Raw genomic sequence first — 23,919 nt, forward strand, 5'->3', positions numbered from 1 at the left:
TTGATACAAGACTTCGAAACGCTTTGAACGCAAACCCCTATTTGAACAACGCAATTCCGCTTTAGAAGGCCGATGAGACCTGCCATCAATGAGACTACGGGAAAAGACAAACAACAAAAACAAATAACAAAAACAAACATTACGACCAAAATTTATTGTCTATTTAATTCACAAACACTTTGTAAAAAAGTCAAAATACATTCAGGTAAAACCCTAAGGAAAAAAATTACAATTTTACTAGAAAGGATAAGGGACGTGACCGAAATGAGATCAGGCAACAAGCCTACTACAAAAACCCAAGGGCAAAAATCAAAATCACGTTTATTTTAGGATACAATTAATTTCGATCTGCAAACATTAAATCGATCTGCAATCAATTGAAATTAGAAATAAGCTCCATTTTACCCCCATCAGAAGCAAATTCAACTATATTTTGCAAGAAAACGGCGTCTAAGCCTTTACAACAGTAAACATTTTTCTGAAAACATTCAATATTTTCAATAGAACTACTTTACAAGCCAATGGAAATCACCAATAATCTAATTGTGTGACACAAAAAAACCTCAAAAAAGGTCAAGAATCTAAAAACAACAAAAATATTACGCTAAATTGATGAATCAGAGTCATAAAACAGTTAATAAAAACAATTAGCCACTATTAAGATCGCTTTCATTTCACTAGAAAGAAGAATCGACTTGTAAATGAGATCATGCTACAATTTGACAGGAAAAATTGGTAAGTTAAAAAGTTAACTTTTGAAAGAAATATTTTCAAAGTCATAATAAACCTGAGCCTTCAATTAAAAGAACTGGTTAGGTTTTATTGTAACTTCTTATTAAGCTAGTTAAACCTGCCTGTATAGAATCTAAATCATTACTACAAAAACACGACAACTAAACTACAGGCGAAACTCAAAATTTCAAACAATTAAAGAAGTGTTAAAGCCATCCGCTATTAACTGAAAATTTCCCGTGAGTCCCATTTGGACACCAATGGGATCTCTTGCAGTAAAAGGACGTCAAAAAATTTAGGAATGACTCAAACAAAAAAGTCGAAAATATAACAAAAAACCAAAAATTTTTTGTAAACAGTGTAAAAGCAAAAAAAAAAACAGCTGAAAAACAGGAACAAAACAAATTTAAATTGTGTTCCCCAGAAATGGTATGCCACTCCTCATTAATGAGGTTGAGTTACAAATGGCCAAAAGATTAACAAAAAATTTCAAAAAGTTCTAAAATTCGTTAATAATTTTTTAAAACAACTGATTCACATTTGCGATCAACAGAAATCATAAATATGTTAACTTTCAGCTCAATAAGAAGCAATTGAGAGTTTTCAGAATAGGCCATACGATTGCAGAAAGAACGCCAATTACAGGCAAAAAACAATTAAAGTTTTCGAGAATTAAATTTTTCGAGGCGTAAGCCGTTAGAACCATAAGCTAATCACTGAAAGTTTTAAATATGTTGAATTGTGCATTATTCAGTGCAAATCAGACTTCTCAGTATTGTGATTATAAGACAAACAAAAGTGAACCACAAATTCAGCCAAAACTCAAAAACCCGTCGAATCAAAGTCATGAAACTAATGCCAAAAACATTAAAGATTAAATTTTACATCATTGGCAAAAGTTGTGGCTTATCTTTGCTTAGACTAAGCTTAAAATAGAGAGAAATAAAAAGTGGAAAATTTTGATAAATTCACCAATTTTTTCCTGAAACAATTTTCGCAGTCATAAGAGCCATTAGGTATCAACTGAAAGCATTTTATAGGTTCTTATACAAATTAGGGAAACCCATTGGAATCTCGATTAGTGACACTAAGTAATAGAACTGTAAAAAGAATTAAAATTGCGAGTATAAATACATTCAATTACAGTTTATAAAAAAACTTTTTCGAGGCCATCAAAAACATTAGCTTTTCTCGAAAAGATAACACATGTTTACTGGGCCCAATTTACACGCAAATAAGCTCTGTCAATAATTGAGCTGGATATGAAACGATTCTGGACGGGAACTAACATAAACCGACTAACGTCGGATGAATTGCTGTCGAACAACAGGTGGAGCAGTTTAATTTACAGGGGAGTGAAGCATAGAAATGTTCTATATGTGAGAAGACTTCTCAGGGGATCAAACTACTGACCCCTAGGTTGCCAGTCTGAGATCCTACTTAGCTACAACGGCTTTGCTTTCCATACGCTCACAATCGCTCATAGCAACAAATTTGATCTCAGAGCAAGAGCACATTAAAACACTAAAATTTGAAGAACAAGTGTGAAAAAGTCAAGAGACAAAAAAATGCTCCACAACAAAAGCGCAAAAACACTCAAGTAGAAATTGTGCATAAAAAGTCCAGGGAGTTTACAAAACTTGCTTAAAACTTCGTTTGAGAGCAATTAAAAAGGAGATTGCCAGAAATTAGGCTTCGTAGATCTGCAGTCTCAAAAAAGATAGTAGAAGAAACAGACCAAAAAAGAAACAGCAATCAGAGTGACACGCATTCACTTGACCTTATCTCTTTGAATTAAAGTGAAGAAAAGTAAATCACGGGAGTGAACAAAAATCATGCTCCACTGAGAGCTAAAAATGTCACGCACGCAATTCAGTTGAAATAGCATGAATGAGTCAACAAAAAGATTTAAGTGACTCTGACGTCATAAGGTCGTAACAAAAATGCTGAACGACATCTTGCTAAAATAAGTGACATTATTTTCTTCAGAACCATTGAATTGTATCAAAAGGGTAACCATTAACCCAATTTCAAGCCTTAAAAAGTTTTAATGGCCAAAAGATCGATAAACTAGGAACATGACAATACTTTCAGAAAGCTTGAAAAATTTCAAATTTTATCAAAAAACCGCGCAAATTCTCCAAAATTAAAATCTAAAAACCATTACAATGCTCCTAGCAACTATGCAGGAAATTACTTTCAAACCCTAGAGGAGGTTACCTCCCTGATGAGGCAATAAGAACTGAACAAAAGCCAAATAATTTCAAAGGACTTGAATTGCAACTTTTATCGAAAAATTGTTAAAATTCGAAATGCTGAAATCAATTCTATGGCCACTAAAAACTATGCAATAACCTATTATCAAACGCTAGCGGATGTTGCATAGCCCCGGAGGCTGAAAAACTCAAAAAGGAAGACAAAAATTTCAAAAAGCTTGAAAAAAATTGCAAAAATTATCATTTTTCGTGTTTGTTTGCAGACCCCGAAAATATAGCTCATAAATTGGTAAAAAGTAATCACAACTTGAAAAAGACCTTGGTATATTGTACTGTTATTAATAATGAAAGTTATTGTACTGTTCCGATTTGAGCACACAAACATTTTGGTCGAAAACAGGGAATCTCAACTTCTTACTCGAATCTGTCAAAGAATTGCATCTTTTCATTTTTTTATAACGAGCCAGGATTGTTCAGTTTGCTTAATAAAACGCTTCATTAAATCATCACTTATAACAACAGCGCAATTCAACGCTCTATTAACAACCTAACAGCATGAAAATAATGGCCTTAATAGCACAATGGCAACTAGCATGACATTTTGAGCGTTCACTCTTCTTTCCTCTCCTTATTGAGAAATTTCATCAAAACCCATTTTTTCACGTAACCCAATTATTCACATGCTTTTGTTCATCACGTGCTCTTTAATTCCATTTCTTCGCTTTCCACTGAGTGACGCCATGATGAAAAGTGTTACATGAACTGTGAGAGCATTATTCCTCTATACTCTATATACTTTTTCAGTCTTGAGGGGAACAAAGAATGCCATTAAAATAACACCTCTTTTGTACATTCTAACACAAAGGACAATTTGTATGCTAAGCACACCATAAATCAAAGCTGTAAAGTCTACTGCCGTATTATTATTTTGTATCTTCAGACCTATTTATGCAAAGTAGGCTATCCTTTCATCCCCCCCCCCCACCCCCTCTCCCCATTTCACATTATTTCTCACCCCTATTGACAAAATTCCGCTTTTTGCCTTCAAAGAATAGCTGCAGCGGTTGATTACTTTGTATTTAATAAACATAGACAGCTTTTTATTACGCGCACCGTTTGGAGGACTTAAACACCTTTTCAATTACTTGATAAAAGCTCAAAGTGACGCGAGGCTAGACACTTAAACAACAGAGTAAGCAGTAACAGACAAATCAATAAACAAAGAAATGAGATTAACTCTTCTACAAATTCTATACCAGGGTAGTCACAAAATGACTAAACCAACTCGATACAGTCATACGGGAATAAAAGGTTGCAGGAAAATACAATTTTTCCTTTAAAATCACTGCCGTAGATTTCTACTTCAAAAAGTTTGGAACTCTTTCCTTTTCCCAGGCTGTGGACAGAAAGCTTAAAAACTTCAACGTAAAGCTAACAATCAATGTATACGTGCAGAACGCTACTAGGTGAAAGCAGCTTTCCAAGAAAGCGAAATGATTCAAAGCATATTTTGAAAAAGGAAATTTACGAGAATAGCTGAGATTAAGTCAACTTCAAGATAATTTTATCATATAAAATTGTATTAATGTTTGAAAACTTTGATGGAAGTTGACTCACAAAACCCTCAAAGTTTTCGACAATAATTTTGTATTTTCTGATTGGCGATTAGAGATACCTTTCGTCTGTGTTTCACATTAAAAAGCCAATATTTTTTTTTCACGCAGAAGTCATTTTTAAGACAAAATTAAAAAAAACTTGTTGCTTTGATTATTTTACACCAGCAATTCGAATCTCAGGTATGCGCCAAAAATGAACCACTGTTTTGTTTATAAAATTTGAGTTTGCTACTTGTTTTGCATAAGCCTGGCAGTGAGGGGCTGCAGAATCCGCTTGATGTCGATCAAGTTTCTTCCTGCAATTTTCCCGTTACAGCTTTCAGGAAATCAGGCTGCATTTTTCAACTACCAAAGCATATGTGAGCTGTAAAAACTCCCAATACGTAAAAATATCAAAATCCTACAGCCATGAAATTAGCAACTCAATTATTTCATTAATTCAAAATAAACTCAGGGGCAGTTTTGAAACAAAATGGAGTTTCGAGCTTTCAAATGGTCGCAAAATACTGAGCGCAAACTAAAAAAAAGATCAATAAAGTGACGCTATTGCTTTCAAGACCTTCAATTTATCCCAACCCGAAAAACAAAATAGCCAAAACAAGAGCCTCCATTCGTCATAGCTACTGAGATTAAGTCAACTTCAAGGTTATTTATGATTGTCACGGTAATTATGTCCATCACATCCAACACAAAGCATCCACACATAAAAATACAAGAAGGCTTTTCCATGACACATATGAAAAACTTGTCAGAACAAAGACGTGTATCCATTTTATTAATATCAATTAATATTATTTTATTTTTTTCATGGACAACAACAGGGCCAAAAAATTAACATTAAAATTAAGCAGAGAAGCTTATTTAACTAAAACCAAAAAATCTGAACTTTTGCTGTCCTCTCCTCGTTTCATTGTTAAACTGGCAAAACTAACTATCGTTTCAAAACCATATGAATGAGGAAAAGAAAAGGGCCCAATTTAGCGACATTTTAAGTTAAAATTGATAGCTCGTCTCCAAAAAAAGCAATTTTGGCAATTTTATAAACCAATTTGTAGTATAGGAACAGATAAAAATCAATTGGATAATAAAAGTTTGTTCCAAAACGTAAGCAATTTGATAAGAATCAATATCATCAAAAAAGTGTGTTCGAAAACATAGAGGTACACAAGAGGCCAAAAAATATACATTGAGAAACGCCTCATAACCATTTCGTGGAATAATTTTCTTGGGAACAAAACTAAGTGGAGAGAACCGGACATATGAACACATTCAAAACGAAAAATTGGAACTTGTTTTAACAACAAATAAATATCATTTCAGCGTCCTAAAAACTATCTATGCAAACATCGATGAGGCCGCATCATAATTTATCTTTATTGCTCGTGTTCAACATTTTAATGTCCAACTTAAAACATACGCAAGTTATCGAGCAAAAAAAATTGGATGATAATTTAAAAATTTAAAAAAACATAGCCGACAGATTGCACGGCAATAGCACGGATTGCACGAAGGAGACTGCTGAGACACCTTAGTTAACTAAATCCCCCGACCATAGCTATAACTATTTCAAATTATCCTTAACTTCAAATCAAATTTCAGTCACTTATAAATTTTAATCTAGTCTGATAGTTATCAAGGTTGAGTTTACTTTCCGAATAAAAAATTTGATAAAATTGCACAAGTAATTATCTTGAATGAGGTAGGTCATGTGCTATAAAATTCATACGGAGCTAAAATTTGACGTAAAAACCTATACAGAAAGCAGTAACAAATGACTTCACGCACACAAATGTAGTTACAGAGTGGTAGAAGTCAGAGAAAAAGTGACTTTGTCAGCACTTCTTGGCGCGTGAAAAAATGGTCGCAAGAAAAAGGGAAGACGACAAATTAAAAAACATAGCGGGACAAGTCCTGACGTACAATTCAAAGAATTTTCATTGACTAAACAGACAACTAGACCTAGAACGGAATATGAGAGAATTGGGAAATCCATTTCTAAAAAACATTAAGTAAAAATAAAACAGAAAATCAATGTCAAAATTCCGCATGTGAATAAAAAAACCACTGGCGAGAAATCGAAATTTGGTTCAACCAAAAAAACTAGGCCTAGAATGAACTATGAATGGATTTTAATCATTTAGAAAAAAGATCCGATCCAAAAAATCGAAAAAAAGTACAAATCAACGTGAAATTGCCTCATGTGAACAAAAAACCATTTCATGTTTCGGCGCACATGTCAGAAAGCACATAATATCCTCGATTCATTGCACTAAGGGAGGTATTAAAAAATCAAACAAATGATCATTAATAACTCACTGCAACTGTTCGAAAAAAAATGAAGTTCAATAAAAAACATTAGCTACAAACTGAAAACATCCAACGTATCAATTTTTTATGCATGAGAAGGCCGACTAAATCTGATATAAGTGACGAAAATTTCACATAAAACCAGTGTCAAAGTCAGAAAAATCTTTAGCTATCCACTGAAACTTTGAAGAGGCCTAATTGTATCTCACTAGAAAGGACCTGCCATTATTGAGATTAAGTGCAAAGACAACAGAAAAAACGGGCAAAATTGAAAAAATTCAGTAATGCTTTATAGAAACATAAAAGTTTCAACTGAAAATTTTAAATAGGTTCAGTTATCTCCTAATTAAAAAAACCAATGGGGACCTGCCATTAGAGACAAAGTGAAAAGATAATAAATACGCGCACAACGCAAAGCTTTTCGAAAACTAAGAATTAAGTAATAAAAAAACATTAGCTGCCCATTGAGGGTTTCAGAGGTGCAACTAACAACAATTAGAACACGTTTATCACCTTTAATAGCATTTGCAAAAAAAAACAAGAGAAAACAAGTAAATTGAGGCAGGTGGAAAATATCAAAAAATTAAAATTGTTCAAATATAACTGTCTAATTGCAGTTTAAAGCCTAGCTGGCAGAATGCCGGAAAATATTCGCAATAGCTTTGTCGATCTGCAGTCGCAAACTGATAGTAAAAGAAATAGACCAAAAAAGAAAATACTTTCTATTAAAAGCTGTGAAGTTAGATTTTGATTAAGATTCTGTACAACTTAATGCTGCTTCTATTAGCTAATCTCCAATAACCTTCAATCAGAGTGAGACGCACTCACTTGACCTTATCTCTGAGTTAAAGTAAATTCAATTTCAGAGTGAGGAAGTCACTTTTGAGAGTGAGTTAAGTCATGTGTGATCAAAAACTCAATCATGCGTAATAACAAAAAAAACTCGCTCCACTAAGAGTGAAAAATGACGTCACGCACGCAATTCAGTTAAAATAAAAAGAACGAACAAAAAGCGGCTTTGAAGTGATTGTGAAATCATATGGTCGTAAGAAAAATCTTGACGGCTTCAAATCATGGACCTCCCAGATAGCAGTCACTTTTAACCACCAGGCTACGACCACATTGTTAGTCAACCGCTAACAATCACTTTTAAATTAGCAACAAACTTCATTTCAGTATGAGAGCAATTGAAATCACTGAAAATGATGAAGCAAAGCTCGAAGAAGTCACTTGACAAGTCACAGTATGTTCTAGAATTGGCGGGTCTTTCCCATAATAGCCCCCATAAAAATATAGCCCCCCATTATGGTATATCTACCATGACGGGGGGCTATAGGTTATCTGATCACTAATCTGGGGGGGGGGGGGGCTATAATGGGAAAGACCCAAATCGGCCAAGCAAAAATTTTGCATAAAAAGACCAACACGTTTACAATAATTGCCCCAAACTTCGTTCGAGAGCAATTAAAAACGTGTGATCTTAAAAAAAGAGTTCCCCAATACAATCCAAATCCTTTGGATAGCAAAAAAGCTCACTGTTCACGGCTATTCATACGTTTAAATCATTAAATGCCATCAAAAATTTAACTAAGTTTCAAAATTGTGTTTTAAACAAAACGGAAAGTGTATGCTGAGAGTATGTACTAAATCTCTCGCGGTACGAGTCATTTCCTTAGTAACATCGATCAAATAGTAGCTTTTCTTTCTCTTGTTACGAACAACTCAACTGACCTCATCAACTATATGACTCAAGTGAACTAAAACTTGCTAAACAATCTGACAAGCAAACAAATTTGGGGAGGAGATCGATAAATGCCTTGCTCAGCGTACGTAGATACACCTCATTCAGAAAAAAATGTGTTCAATTTAACCCTGACAACACAGCTCATTTATCTCAACTATCTCACAAAATTAATCTAAAACTCCCCGATCGATAAATGCTCAAGTAATACTTGAGCTCAAACTAATTTTGATCAGAATGATCAACTGTGAGGCCAATTCAAAAGAATAAATCCTCCGACATTTCATGAGATACTCTCTTCTCAATCTGGAATGAACAAATTTTACCACCTGTGAATCTTTAAATACAGTCTATGAATCACATTATGCCAAACATTGAAAACTGAGCGTTTTTCCACGATATTTCCAGAAACGCTTAAGATTATTTGTCATTAAGATATCCTAATGTCGAACATAAAACCTGTACCCCCGACCATATAACCTTGAAAAAATAGTCTGGCCCTTGGAATGCCTTAAATATTCAGGCATGGTATAAATTGTAACTCACATTAACACCCAAAATACTCAACCCTTGTTTAACTAACTATTCAAAAATGCCATTTATTTGAACGTGATCAAGTGGTACATTAATTGCACTTGAACTCTTTGATTCAAGACAGTGTCATTTAACATAACTTAGATCATTCAAAAACAAATTTTAAATAAAGCAAATGGGTTATCAAAACTGATTACCAATCGAGCTAAAAAAACTGGCCACGCATATTGATCTCATCGCTGGATGAGCTAGACAGCTAAGAATCGTTTGTCCAAAAACTGGAACGGGTTTTAAAATTTTGACAGCGTTGAGTCATCATAGTCATATGATTCGAAAAATAACATAACCTTTGCGAAAACCTTTGAAAAAATTCTAGTTCCACTTATATTTACCAGTTCGATTAATTTTCCAGGCTATTTTACCTAAAAGGCACATAATCTTGCAAATAATTACAACGAGAAATACTTTGTACCTTTATCCGAAACAATGCGCATAAAAAACATAAAGCAAGGATAACTGTATCCTAATACAGGTCACCCCCTTTCATCAGTACGTATTTTTTCAATATCAGTTTCATTAAAATGCTGCATTAGTTTCATTAAAAACATGTACACGCTAAACGCTCAAATAATTCAACTCAAGCAAGACGACCTTTAAAAAATAGAGAAAGCAGAGACAAAATAAAGCTTAGTATATTTATCATCATTTCGCTATTGAGTCGTAATCGAGCATTCCAACAAAAAGGGAAGCATGATAAATCCATTCTATACAGAACACGTTCTCAGTCAATAGAGACAAAAGGAACAACTAATAACTACTACTACCACCACCACCACCTCTCACTACTTATACTGTTTCTATTCAGCACACACGTAATGTAGATCGATGGCGCTCATTTGAACGCAACATACATACATACATACATATATGAACACAGAAAGGCATTGCTCCATAGCCATAGTAGTAATAGTACAATTAGGAGCATTGAAAAGCAAGCCTGTGCTATTATAGCGATTCCATTCCCTTCCCAGGCAAGCATCTATTTTGCCTTTTATGGAAATTGGGAGCCTTCTATTTATTGCCAAAGAGAAGCTATACATAGATAGATAGATAAAGAGAATTCAGAGGATACAGATAGATAGATAGATGGAAATAGAAAGCTATGGAGATAGATCACACTGAGAGCAATGCCTCCTACTACTCCTCGGCCGCCGAATTGGCCAAATGGGCTGCTTAGCCGACAAAAATTAATAATTAAATAGCCGATAACTGATAATAAGGGAGAAATCAGAGTATAACTAAAACTATAAGCGGACAATGCAATAAATTTGGAAGTTTTTTTTGCCAGGTTTCTTAAAGAACTAGCGTAAAAAAGGTCCATTCTCTAAATTGGTTTCTCCTTGTTCACCTTTCGTCTCTTGTCGGTTAAACCCACTGTCGGCTAGTTGTCCCATTCAATTCGACTCTTCTGCTTCTGTACTCGTAGCAGTGTGATGAAAACGTGTTTGTTCACTCCTGGGACAAAAGAGGGGGGAACAGAAGACCACATCTTTCCAACTAATGAATAATTAAGAGCCCCTTTGCTTCACGACTTATTTCTAAGCAAGATAAAAAGTCTCTAACAGCATAATTGAAAACTTAATTGCTTGCAACCAATTAAATTACCAACTGATGAAACTTAACAAACAAATAGTTTTTTCTGTGATAATTTAACTTTATCTTCAACTGGTCTCCCAAATTTTGTCCTTTCTTCTGCTTGTGTTACTAAATTTCAATAATTGAAAAAGTTTATCGCATCACGTTTTTTTTGTTAAATTTTTTCAATCATTAATCACCAAAGCGTGAACGCTAGTGAATACCATGTCCTAAAATATTGCTAACTGGTGTTTCGGTTGAATGAAACCCTGGGAAGAATATCATTTGCCCACTTTTCCCTATTTGCATCCTGTCATTTCCCCATTTGAAGGCCTTCTTTTTCCTAAAACAGCCTTTTTGGGATGTAATTTGAACTGTGCATTCAATTCCCTCAGTGTCAATGAATACCAAATTTCCCCATGCGAGAGAAGGATACGTCACTCAACTCAAATTCCAAAAGAGGACAAAACAACTTTGAACAAAAAAACTGCTAATCGAAAATGGTACAAGGAAATAAAATGGCATAGTGATTCACAAATTGCTAAGCAGCAGTCATTTACGTCATAAAACTCTATTTGGTGGATAGTTTAACTTTCAACATTTAGCCACAAAAGTTTCAACTTCAGGCACAGCTCAAAAAAACCTCTCAATGCAGTGAAACAGGTCTTCTCATATACAAAACCACAATTTGTTGGAAATGTAGTTTCATGATGTAAACAAAATTATGACGTAATCACTGCATGTTATAGTCCACTACTACGGTGACTACTACCGCAACTCAGAGGCTTTTAGGCTGTAGCACTACTAAGCTGCGCGATAGGTTTGTATTGGAAAAAAACCAGCAACCGTTTTCACGTCGTTGCTGCGTTGATAAAGAAAACTTATCTTTGCCGAATAGCATAATTACCTCTCAAATCTCTATCAATAAACAATATTTGAAAATTCAACTTCCTCAAAAAATTACAAAACATACACGTACTCTACACGTGTTAAAAACTGGCTGACATGTGAGCCAACTTAACACAAAAATTGCACGGTTCGGTTACCTGCGCTCTAGCAATGTTCTTACACCCCTCATCCAAAATATCACCCTTTTTCATCAAGCAGAGGATAGAATAGCTTTTGACAAAAAAAACTTATGCCACTCTTCGTAGTTCAAAATTAAGAGCAGTTAGCCTCCATTAGAAAACAAGAATCTGCCTTCAAATGCCGTGTTATAATTAATAGACCACCATCCAGATTTGAAGCGAAAAAAATGAGACATTTTTGCGCACTTTTCACTTGACATGAGTACAGATTAGGCGCTTAAGTATGACGGTATAGCGCGTCTCAAAACGCACGTATTCTGCTAAGCAGCATATTTAAGGACCTTTCAAACATATTAGGATAGGAGTGCTGTTAAGCACTTTGCAAAAGAGCAACTGATATTTAATATAATTACACCTGCTGAAAAATTAGTTTCTTAGCAACTTTTTTTGGAATGTGGTAATTGAAAATAAGAATCTATAAGAAAACTCAACAAAAAGAAGCCCTGGAGAGAGATACAGCTCTGTTTGATTTCTCCAATTTCAGTCTGTTAGTAGCTTTTGAATATATTCTGTTTTGACTTCCTGTTTCATGGGAAGACAAAATGTTCAACTAGTTCTCTTGATTAGTTAATTTTGAAAAACCGATGTATTCAACTTACAGAGTTGTGAGGGAAAGCAAGAAAAAGAAACAAGAAAGCGAGCGAGAGAGATAAGGGAATACATAGAGAAAGATACAAGGACGGAGAGAGAGAGGGGGGAGAGATACGGAAAGAAGAAGAGAAAAAAGATAGAGAGAAGCAAACACACATACACACAGAGAGTAAAAGAGAGACAGCGAGAGAAAGAGAGAGATCGAAAGAGAAACAAAGAAAAAAAGAACACAAAAGCGAGAGGAAAGAAAGGCCAAAGAAAGAAAGAAAGAATATATAAGATAGATAGAGAGAGATACGGAAAGAAAAGAAAGTAGGAGAGAGAGAGAGAGAGAGAGAGAGAGAGAGATAGATAGAGAGGGGAAAGAAAGAGTGAGAGGAAGAGAGCAAAACGAAAAAAGAAACATTTTGTGAAAAAAGATTGCCAAAAAACTCGCTTCCGAGGAAAACCCATCTGTTTTTTTTTTAGGAAAAACCACCGTACAAAATATTGAAATTAAAAAAAACCAAAGAGACCAAGAGACTAGAATGAAGGTGCCATTTTTTATCCCACAAACGCACACACAGGAACCTGAACTGCCTACTGTTGCAAGAAATGCTCCCGAACGGCAGGCGTCATAGTGGAGATTAGAAATTTTCATGGTTGCAAAAGAAAACTTACCCAACACGGGCTCCAACCCAAGACACTCAGACGAGCAGTCCTCCATCTTACCAACTGTGCAATAACCGCTACAAACCACCGTTTCTCACACGCTCTTCTACGTTATCAATAAACATATTTCAGATTCAGAGCAATTGAGATGACGCAAAAACCAAAAACTAAAGCGTGAAAACCTTACTTGAAAGCGAAGATTGTTCATGAGAAGCGCAGAATCTGTAAAGCTAAGATTTTGCAAAATACACGCGTTCGCTAACAATAATAGCTTCAAACCTCGTTCGAGAGCAATTAAAATGATGTGGTACTCAGGAGAGTAAATCCTTCCTCTGAGCGAGCATACTTTCAAGCCCTCATAGCCTCGTGCTGACTTCACCGGACTGTCTTTTGTCCCGGGTTCGGTTCTCACCCATCTACTTCAAGCCTTTTAGCTCATTGACATCTCGATATGTTTGCTTAACCAAGTTGCACAAAGCCGCTCTTAAATTTGTGACTCGAGAGGCCCCTTATACATACAAAAATTTTGTTCCATTTTAGAGCTCGCCCGTTTAATATATAGGATATCGTAGAAAAGTAGTACAAATGAGATTAGCTTCTAAAATTGTGAAAGAGACCTATTTGGATCATGCTAAACTCAACAAATCAAGGACGTTAACGACAGTCGAGAAGCCAAAAATGCTCAAGCCAAAATATTGCAAGAATAACTTCAATAACTGCTTCGCAAGTAAAAACATAACCGACTAAGGTCGGGCGAATTGCTCTCAAACGACCTGCGAGCGGTTGGCTTTGTCAGTAGCTAGCCACGGGGGGGGGGGGAGGGGGTGCACCGGGGCTGATAGGGGGCAACACTAGGTTGGGGGGGCGCAACAGCGCGGTGGGGGGTGGAGGCAATAGTGGGGGTGGGTGAGGGGGGGGGGGGGTCTCAACCTCTAAGAACCGCCCTTCACACCATAAGTATAAGTCTCCAAAACAGTTTGAGCTGAAACAGAGCGGAAAGGCTCTAAGAGCACTTAATGCCCGCTGGGCGCTACCTGTTTATCCCGTTTTTGTGGACGGAAAATTCAAAAGCGTCAGACGAAAATTTGGTCAAGCGAAAAATCGCATAAAAAAGACCGACAGGACTAATATAATTGCTACAAACTTCGTTTGAGAGCAATTAGTAAAAAAGAAAGCCTTGATAATTGTTGCAATAAAAATTTAGGAAGTGTAATGGATCGGATCTAGGAAATAAACCCCCGCCTGTTTATAATGGGAAATAAACCCCCAATAAAAAACACCCCCAAGGAAAAACCCATGTAATCATTGAAAGATGAGATTCAAATGAAAACCATCAATGCAAAAACTTAAACACGCATGCCTAAAAAAATTCACGTGATTTTCACGTTCTGCGTTACATATTCAAGCTTTAACTTAATAAATTATGCATTTCAGTGTCAGCAATTGGATATGATTCCGTCAGTTTTTTTTAAAGAGCGGGTTTTTCCTATCTAAATTTGGGCGTTTTTTTTTCCGTGAGGGGTTTTCTCCGAAACCGGATAGATGTTCATTATTGCTTCCAGTAAACTTGCCTTGGACAATTAAGAAGGCAGAAAAAGTACTTCACCTTCCTACTTTTGAGTTCATTCAGAACATCCTGAAGTAGACTGGAAAACCAGCGAAAAATCAGCGGAATTGACAACTGTGAAATTATACTATTTTGGTTTTGAGTCATCATGGCACCACAATTTGACAATCACCTGAAAATCCGCCGATTCCGAACTATCCAAAACCAGCCTTAAGATTCATAAGAGAGAATCTGAACTCAAACCTAATTGATTTACCAATGCAGAGTTGTGACTCTATCTTTTTTAAACGCAAATTTCGTGAAAACGCTACCTGGCTAATTCCTTTTCCACATTACTTAGCTTAAAAAGAATGTGAATAAAAGTGTAGAATTCAAGAAATGAAACCCACAATCAAAATTTCGTGATGATCATCAAAAAAGAGCGAGTGCCAAAAGCGCATCATGGTAGAGCTAAAGGAAATTGAAGGACCACAAAATAAATCACTCAAAGAAAATTAAAGCGCCTGAAGACAGTGCCGAGTCTTACAGAAGTAACACTTCAACAGTTACGCAAAACTAACCTTTATAGAACCCAGGTTTACCAAATTTTTTTTATCATAAACGATTCCCTTCATATATAACGTCGCCTTCATTAGCTGAGCTATTATGTCACATGATATTAGCGATTAAAATAACTTCTTTCAGAGATGAATATTGCTTGCACAATTTTTATGGTTATCAAATAATTGTTTTCTGTCATCTCTACAGTTCATGACCTCAAGTTTTTCCGTGTTTGACTCGGCACTGGTGCAAGTAAGGTACTCAATTTAAACTACCTCAACATTTAATTCACAATTTGAACCAATATTTTTAATTAAGAAAAGCGTTGCTTTTCAGGCTAATATGAATTCAATTGAGGACCTTGAAAATTTAAGAGGTAGATGGCGAAATATATCATTTGTAAAATATAAATTCTTCAATACTTTCAAAAAGAACAGAACAGAAAATTTAGACATAGCTTTGCCACAGAAATCTAAGACTCGAAATTTACAACATCATATGGAAAAAAGATTGCCTTCAAAAAAAGAATTAGGTACACTGAGACAGGACATATAAAGTTAGCATTTCAACAAACTGATTCGAATTTACTCATTCGAAGCAAACTGAATCCAGTTATTGATAGGAGAAATTTGGTCATCACTGTTTGATTGCTTGAACAAATCGGGAAAAAATAACGCGAAACTCACGACAAAAATTAATTAGTGAGATCGAATTCAAAATGGCAAATTGAATTCTAGAAATTTAAGAAAATACAAATTAGAGCTTCATGATTTAATTCAATAATAACATGATACAATAATGCTCTTTTAAGCTCAGCATGAAATATTCAATTGGCGCATGTGCTTCAAATATTAGCATTTGATATTAGATTTCAGTGAGCTGAGTAAGAGCCATTGTAATAATAAATTTGAGAGATGAATTAGATAGATAGATAGACCACAGTACAACAAACATAAATTGGTCTACATAGTAAAAGTTATGACTCATAATCACACACACACACACACGCTACACTTTAAGGAATCGCAATTTAAGGAAAGAGAATTTGGCGAAATTGATCAAAATTTAGGCAATGAAAAATATAAATTTGAATAGGCCATATGTTAGCATATGCCCTGAACTTGAAATGAAATTATACTGCTCACATACACATCTTGAGAGAAATATTTAAACTGAGCAAAATTAGAAGAACGCTCAATCAATTATTGAACAGAAAGATAAATTTGAGCAAATAAATTGAGCAAAATGCCCGCTACCACAAATAATAAAATTTGAAAGAAACTTGATAAGCTTTCTGAGGAATGTAGGAGACATAACAAAAAAGAAACAAGAGGTCAAAAGCTTCATCACATGAAACTTAAAAATGAACAGCTTCATCTCAATATTTAAAACATTTTCAAAGTTGACACTATAATTATGACACTATAAATTAGCTCAAAAAATTAACAACTGTTCATTTTTTTTTTGCTTATGGAGATAGAAAAAAAAGCGTTTGATAGAAGATTTATAATCTGCTTTGGCGTTTTATGCCAAAATCAAAAGAAATCAAATAAATTGCTCGATTTTGGAAGTTAGCACGTCATAGTCACAATACATGGTAGTCAAATATTAGATAGAACATTTCGTTGGATAATTTGTAACTCTCTCTGTTTGTAAGTTTTGTCAAATTTGTATTCTAAATTTGTATCTCATCATCTAATCTTGTAACCTGCCGCTAAAGATCGTTGCCTTCCGAATTTACCGACGAAACTGAACTGTCCAGTTTGGAGACTTTTCGTCAATTCAGAAGACAAAGAAATACTTGTAAAGACAATTGATTGCAACTGCAGTGTTAGAGGTCAACATTGTCCCACGCAACAGCTTTCGACTCTTCGATCCTTATTTATGAAGTCAAGATCCAATCCATTAAATAATCCATATCTTATAACAGCTTCTTTTTTATCGTCTCTATTCCAATAACTCGAATAAAACAGCCCAGTACATTCTTCAATACTGAAGTTGAGCATTGGATGCAGGTCCGTTAGCTCCACTGGCGGAGGCATTCCTTCCACCCATGGTGGACATTAGGTGGAGTCCATTCGGTGCTGCTGGTGGGTTGGCAGGCACTGCTCCCCCTGCCCCATTTGCACTATTCTGTGACGACTGCTGGTCAACCACCGATCCAGATCCATTCAATGTTCCATTGGCTTAAAAGACACAAAAAGACTGCTAATAGAAAACATTGTAATGAAAAGTTTTTTCCAGGCAATTTTTCCAGCACAGGTTCTGCTTTAAGAACTTCAGTACATATTCTAATGATCTGAGACACTGCTATTATCGTTTCAGTCCGAGTGCAAAATAGCGTTCTAAACATCAATGCAGAAGAATGACTCGAAAGCACGTATGGACTGTGCGTCATATCATTCATAAAAACCAATTTACTCGATTTCTTTCTAAAACAATTTGGTCCCAGACAGGCAAAAAGGTAAATGTAAGAGAATTTGCCAATTTGTTAACAAAAGCTATACTGAGTAAAAAATCGTTACCAAAAATTTCAGTAACCTCGGCTAAAAGTTTACAGTTTTTAAAGTAAGAATTTAACAGGGCTTGGCAGTTGAAATAATTGAAATCGGAATAAACAAAATCAACCATAAGGCAGTAGTAAGGAAAAAATTTATCTCCAGTCATTGAGTCAACATGAAGAGCAAATAAAGCAAATTTTCAATAACAATTTTTGAAAAAAAACATTCAAATAAGAGTAAATTTGCATAATCGGTGAAACAATATTGACAACTTTTTGCGGTCAATAAAAAACAAAAAACTCGACTTTCTCGTGTTTTCAATTCTATAGCTAGCTCAGCTTGAAATACGTCAAATTTTAATTGAGTTGGAACAACAAGTAGAATCGATATGAACCGTATAATGCATTAATTGCAATTCCTCTGATCTATTCAAAGGTAACAGCTATCCTCCTTTTTTATAAAAAAAGGACCGTCAATCACTTTCAAATTTTGATCCTTTACCTCCTTTACTCAAAGACTTGTGGACAACTAACCAGATCATGGAGATCTTCTACTAAAATCTGCCAAAATATAAAATCACGAAAAATTAATTTCATTTAGTTGCATAAAAACAAGGATTAATCAATTTCCAAATTTTGATCCTACGCCTTCACCCCCTCAATGCGAACAAACACGCATGCACCCCACGACGCATATACACATATCGTAAACGCACGCATACTCACGCATATAAATTGGTAATTATATTAACTATAGCGTACAAATTTAATCTTGGTTTTGATCAACGTCCATAAACAATTAAATCCATCCTTCAAAGTCCAATGATAACAATTGCTAAACACAACTTTACCACGCAACGCCAATTTTCCACTTTTCTGCATTAAACACGCAGAGGTTAAACTGAATTCTTCCATTTGGATATTTTGTAGCTCCCTGCTGATGGATGAGGACAAAAACTAATAAGAATTAAGTGAAGTCCCCACTCATTGGGTGACATTTAAACAAGGAAGGGCTCCTCTCATAAAGTGAGTCCGATGTGACTTGAGGTTAGTGAGTTCTTGAACCGGAATTTCTATATTGCATACATGTACATATACATATAATGCATATATATATATATATATATATATATATATATAAATATATATACACATATATAATATATATATATATATATATATATATATATATATATATATACATATGCGTGTTTGTGTGTGTTGAATGGAGTTAAATGTATTTGCATGACTGAATCTGCACAGAAGTTCCAAAATGATCAACGCTCGTTTTTTTTCTTAAGGTGAGCAAAAATTTAAAATTTGACTAAAAGATCGATTCAGTTTTTAACAACTTTTTCATTGATACCACATTTAATTCTTCTCAAAAGATATCGATCGGCCACAGTCGTCTTGGCCAAAAACTTTGCTATTATCGAGTTGCATTCGAAATTAAATTTGGAATAAAAAAAATTATCAATCTGTCAAAGAGGACTCAATTTGACATGTAGCTTTCTTGAATAGCAGGCACTTATCAATCTCTGTCTTATTTATCTTTCCCAGCCCCAATTTCAAGGATGATACTTCATGCAAGTTTTCACTAAAAACGTTTGGAGTGATCGGTCTGGTTTGAGCACCAACATCGCCAAATCAGACAGCAATAAAAATCTCAACTCGTCAAAAAAATCCTATTCTGTTACATATATAAAGGGAGCAGAGATTGAAAAAGGGAGCAGAGATAAATAAGCGACTGACATTGAACGAACTATTTTGAGTTTTAAGAGAAACCTCTTTGATTGAAAATCTCTATTAAAAGCAAACCTTGTGATGCGAGTGCAGCTGCGTAGGCGGCAACTGCATTCTGCGGTACACCGGCAGCCCCGTTCTGCTGCTGAAGAGCGGCCCAATAGTGCTGGCTATTTCCATTGGCAGCCGAAGAAAAATTAATCCTGAAACAAACCACCGATGTTGAAAAACCTCACTTTATATCGGCCTTCAAATTGGATGTTTGAAGTTCCCTTCAAGGTCAACATAACAAAAACTTCATGTTAAAAGCGCAAAAAGTCTTTTTATCTTTAAATTAATTTTCGCATTGCCTTAAAGTCAAAGTCAATCATGATGCGGCTCTTTCCCGTTAGAGAAACCCACGAAAATATAGTCCTCCAGTATGCCATTTGAGGTACATAGGTTCTAGCCCTATTCAGCTGGAGGGGGGGGGGCGTCTATATAGGGCAAGCGCCTAAAACTTCTTTTTGTTCAAAAGAATCTCGCAACTACTAACTGTCCGTTGAATCCATTTGAGCTAGCACTCCCACTGAGACCGAATCCTCCGTTCGCCCCTTTCAAGTGATGCTGCAACTCATCCACCGCACTGGGTGGTGTATTACCTGAGTGGAATCCGTTCTGGGCTACACCACTCTGGGGATTGTCGAGGGGAGACGAGGCCCCGTTGAGCATTGCAGCCTGTACAGCAGACATTCCACTGTTCTGCTGAGGATAGAAAATTCCAGCACCTGATCCCCGATTGTTCGTTGAAGCGCCATTCATACTTGCAGCCTGTATCAAACATTATATGTTGAACTACTCGGATTTGAAATGCAGGTTTTGTGGTGAGAAACTGACTGGTTTAGTAATTTTTGGACTACCCATAAAGATTAGATATCAGAAAGTTGTGAAATAGCCCCAACTGAAGATAAAATTTAATAAGAAGGGGAGCTGCGCAATGGCGAACCAGTTGCATTTAGTTCCCAACAGAACAAAATTTCAGTCTTTAGTTTTTCTCGCGTGAAATTTGCTTCGGTATGGAATTGTGTCAACTTAGATAGAAACGAATAAAAAATATATCAGCGATTCGGTAATTGTTATTTGGCTTTCGGTTATTGTCAAATAATTAGTAGTCCCTTAGTTTAATTTGCAACTAAGTACATATAAAATCTAATCAATAACCGTTAGAAAATCTTCGACGAGAGTTGGTACGAGGTGTCATAATCATGTTTCTGATTCAAAAACTACATTCTGGGCAAAATACTGCATTACAATTTGGTAATGAGCAACTGACTGAGTAGAGTAGAGTAGAGTAACTATACTAGCCTGTGAATTAGGATGATGTCTCTGTTGTTGTTGTTGTTGAGGATTGAACTGCAGGTGTCCCATTGAGTGGGAGAGATTGCTGATCAACTGCTGCGCATTAGACTGTTGATGTTGCTGCTGGTACAACCCAGTCAGGTCTACCCCAGTACCGCCATTCAAGCCTAAATTCATCACACCAATTGCTATGCACAGCAACGCTCTATCTGAGTCATCTCAACATACAGTATAGTACTAAAAAGCTAGCTACGACAAAAAAAAGCTCTAAAACAAATAAATCAACTGTAAGTTCCAATGCTTGTCTAGTCACGCGACTTGCCTTCAGCGTTTTAACGTTTTCATGAGGTTTGTATAGATTTCAGTTAGATTTCTAATTGCATCTGAGTTCTGATGCTAGTATTTACTGTCTAGTCATTATCAAGGTATGCTGCACCAAACTTAATTATTTTTTTCTGTGAGACTGGATTGATATGAAGGTTTTGTTGTTTAGCAGTCGAAGCGAAGGCTTCTTTAATGATTTACCTTCCCAATTACTTCTACATGAACACATCTAGTCTTAAAGTATACTCTAAATTTACTTGAGTTCAACATTTTTTATTAGAGTAAGGAGGAACTAACTATTGGCAAGTGAGCTTTGATGGCTGGGTGCCCCCTGTTGATTAGTAGGACCACCCGCCCCTTGATGGTGGTGGTGATGATGCGCGTTGGACACATTCTGAGCTAAGGACGCAATGGTAGTGTTGTTAGGCTGGGAAGCACTGTGTGCGTTGGAAGCTAAAGCATTCAAATGAAAAGTAATAAAAAGCGGTCATAAAGATTCAACACGAGATCGAAACTAGCGGTCATACATAAAACGAGACCGAGTTAATTGCGAATTCTCAGCTGAAATAAAGAGCTAATTAAGCCTTTAGAGGACAAAATTTTGACTTTGCACTGACCTTCTGAAAAGTGGTTGTGACTGGCTGAGTTTATAAGGAAAGAGGGGGCGGAGCTGCTGGGACTATGTCCAATTGCACTATTGGCAGCAGAGCCAGCCGCACCCGATGACACTGAAACACTACCGCCCAGCTGCCCCAGTGCGGCTGAGTGGTTCTGGAAATACGGCGCGCCTCCAAGAGTTGCAGCCGCGGCTAAGGGATTGGCAGAGAGCAGGGAACCAGGGCCAGAAGCAGAGTTAGCGGGTGGCACACCACCGAACGCCGCCGGGTTAGAGAGCAATAAATTATAGTAATTCAAGGCGCCCGTCGACGCCAGAGGATTGAGTCCGAAGGGAGCGCTGGATGCTGGCGACCAGGGAACTCCAGCGGGTGAATTTCCATTTACCGAGGGGTGGGCATTGGATGCTGGGCCATTAAAGCCCTTAGGGAAATTGGCATAGTAAGGTGTATAGGCACTTTGATGATTGGAATAATATGAGTTGTGATGATTATGTTGATGATACGCATCATAGTGGTCATATGGTCCACCAGCGTACATTGGCTTTCTCCGTTTACCGGCATCGGCAAACTTGCAAAGAAGTTTGCAGTCTGGGTAGCCTTCTAGAGGTTTATTGTGAACCTGTGCAATCACTTTCTCGCACATTTCCTGAGTTTCCATCCTCACAAAACCCACCTTCTTAGTATTACCAGATTGATCACGTAAAATTCGGGTTGACACGACAGTTCCTAATTTCTGAAACACTTCTTCCAGCTTTTTCTCATCAAATCCTTTTGGCAAGTTTGAGATGTAAATATTGGTCAGATCTTGCTCCTGTTGTCGCGCCATTTGTGCGGGTATTCCCTCCTTTTGTAACTCAATCACAGCGCGCTTCGCTTCCTCTTCAGAAGAGAAATCGACGAAACCATATCCTTTACATACGAAACTTTGCTTATGCATAATAGCTTTGGTCGACACTATTTGTCCAAACCGTTTACACAAGTCATGCAATTTTCGATCATTAAAGTCAGAGGCCAGTCCACGGATGTACAGATTAGTTTTGCTTAGCTTTTCTCCCGAATGGTCGTCGCCATTTAATGCAATATCGTCCTGGTCTTCATCGTCTTCGGGGCTCATGAAAGAATCACTATTCATGCTCTCACCAACAGCAGAATCATCAACCGTTTTGTTTACAGGTTCGTCTTTCATTTCAATCGCTCCATCAGCTTCGTCATTTTCATCTTTTGCCACCTCATCCCCGTTTTTAGCTTCAATTCCATTCATTTCATACTTGGCGTGATTTTCAACTTCTAATTCGTTCTTAGATTCGACATCCGCACCTTCTAGGCTTTCTCCAATTTTCGACAAACTATCTTCTGATGTATTAGCTTCATCTTTGATAACAACTTCCGATTTTTTAGCCTCCGAATTTTCTACAACCATGCTTGCATTAAATGAACTTCAATTAATCAGAATCTATTGAAATTGCAAATTATTGGATATTACTGGATTAACTCAAATAATACGTTGCAGGGTTAATGATTAATTGGTTTTTTGCGAGCAGACGAGACAGCTAAATATGAGGTGAATAAATAGGATAGCGATATTATACTTGCAGTAGCGTAATATATGCGTATGAGTACCAGAATAATACTGAAAAAAAATTAAACATTAAATTAAAAAATGGCAGAATAAAAATGAAATCGATACGGCAGCCACACTACTTCCGCTCTATATTAAATTTATAACTGATATTCTAATAGTTGGCATTTTATGGTTAAATAATTCTTCTTCATTTCATTAAACCAATTGAAGGAATTGTTGTTACACTGCGAGATATTTATATAAATTAAAGGCAAGCCTCAAAAACGTATATGCTCACATAACTTACAAACTTTCTCAAAAATTAAACTAACACACTTAGGAAACCGCGAAGCAGCAACTATCAAAAGACAGCTAGCTGGTCGAGTGTGCTCAAGGAGGAAATAATTCACCCAATTTATTGCAAAGAAAAAAAACAAAAAAGAACAAACGCTCGCTCCCAGAAGTAAGAAGCAAGCTCTAGCTGTAGTTCAGGTGATCTCAATAAAAATAAATTGTTCTTCATCTTTGTATCTCCATTCCGCGTTTTTGGTTCGAAGGGGCTAAAATAACGGGATGTCATAACAAGGCAGTGGTCAACAAACTACATAGCCAATTATG

At 36.1% G+C, this 23,919-nt stretch overlaps 1 protein-coding gene across 1 annotated transcript; it reads right to left on the minus strand.

Annotated features, from left to right (window-relative positions):
- Positions 1-16,753: 16,753 nt before the first annotated feature.
- Positions 16,754-23,539, minus strand: LOC142339669 (uncharacterized). The gene is made up of 6 exons (XM_075389884.1): positions 21,741-23,539; positions 21,421-21,576; positions 20,806-20,966; positions 19,997-20,271; positions 19,537-19,664; positions 16,754-17,404 (listed from the first exon to the last, which is right to left on the minus strand). Exons 1-6 carry the CDS (start codon positions 23,158-23,160, stop codon positions 17,205-17,207), a joined length of 2,340 nt encoding a protein of 779 aa, XP_075245999.1. The 5' UTR covers positions 23,161-23,539; the 3' UTR covers positions 16,754-17,204.
- Between the last annotated feature and the right edge of the window lie 380 nt (positions 23,540-23,919).

Source organism: Convolutriloba macropyga, chromosome 5, assembly GCF_964194025.1.
Source record: "Convolutriloba macropyga chromosome 5, txConMacr16.3, whole genome shotgun sequence".
Classification (NCBI taxonomy): Eukaryota; Metazoa; Xenacoelomorpha; order Acoela; family Convolutidae; genus Convolutriloba; species Convolutriloba macropyga.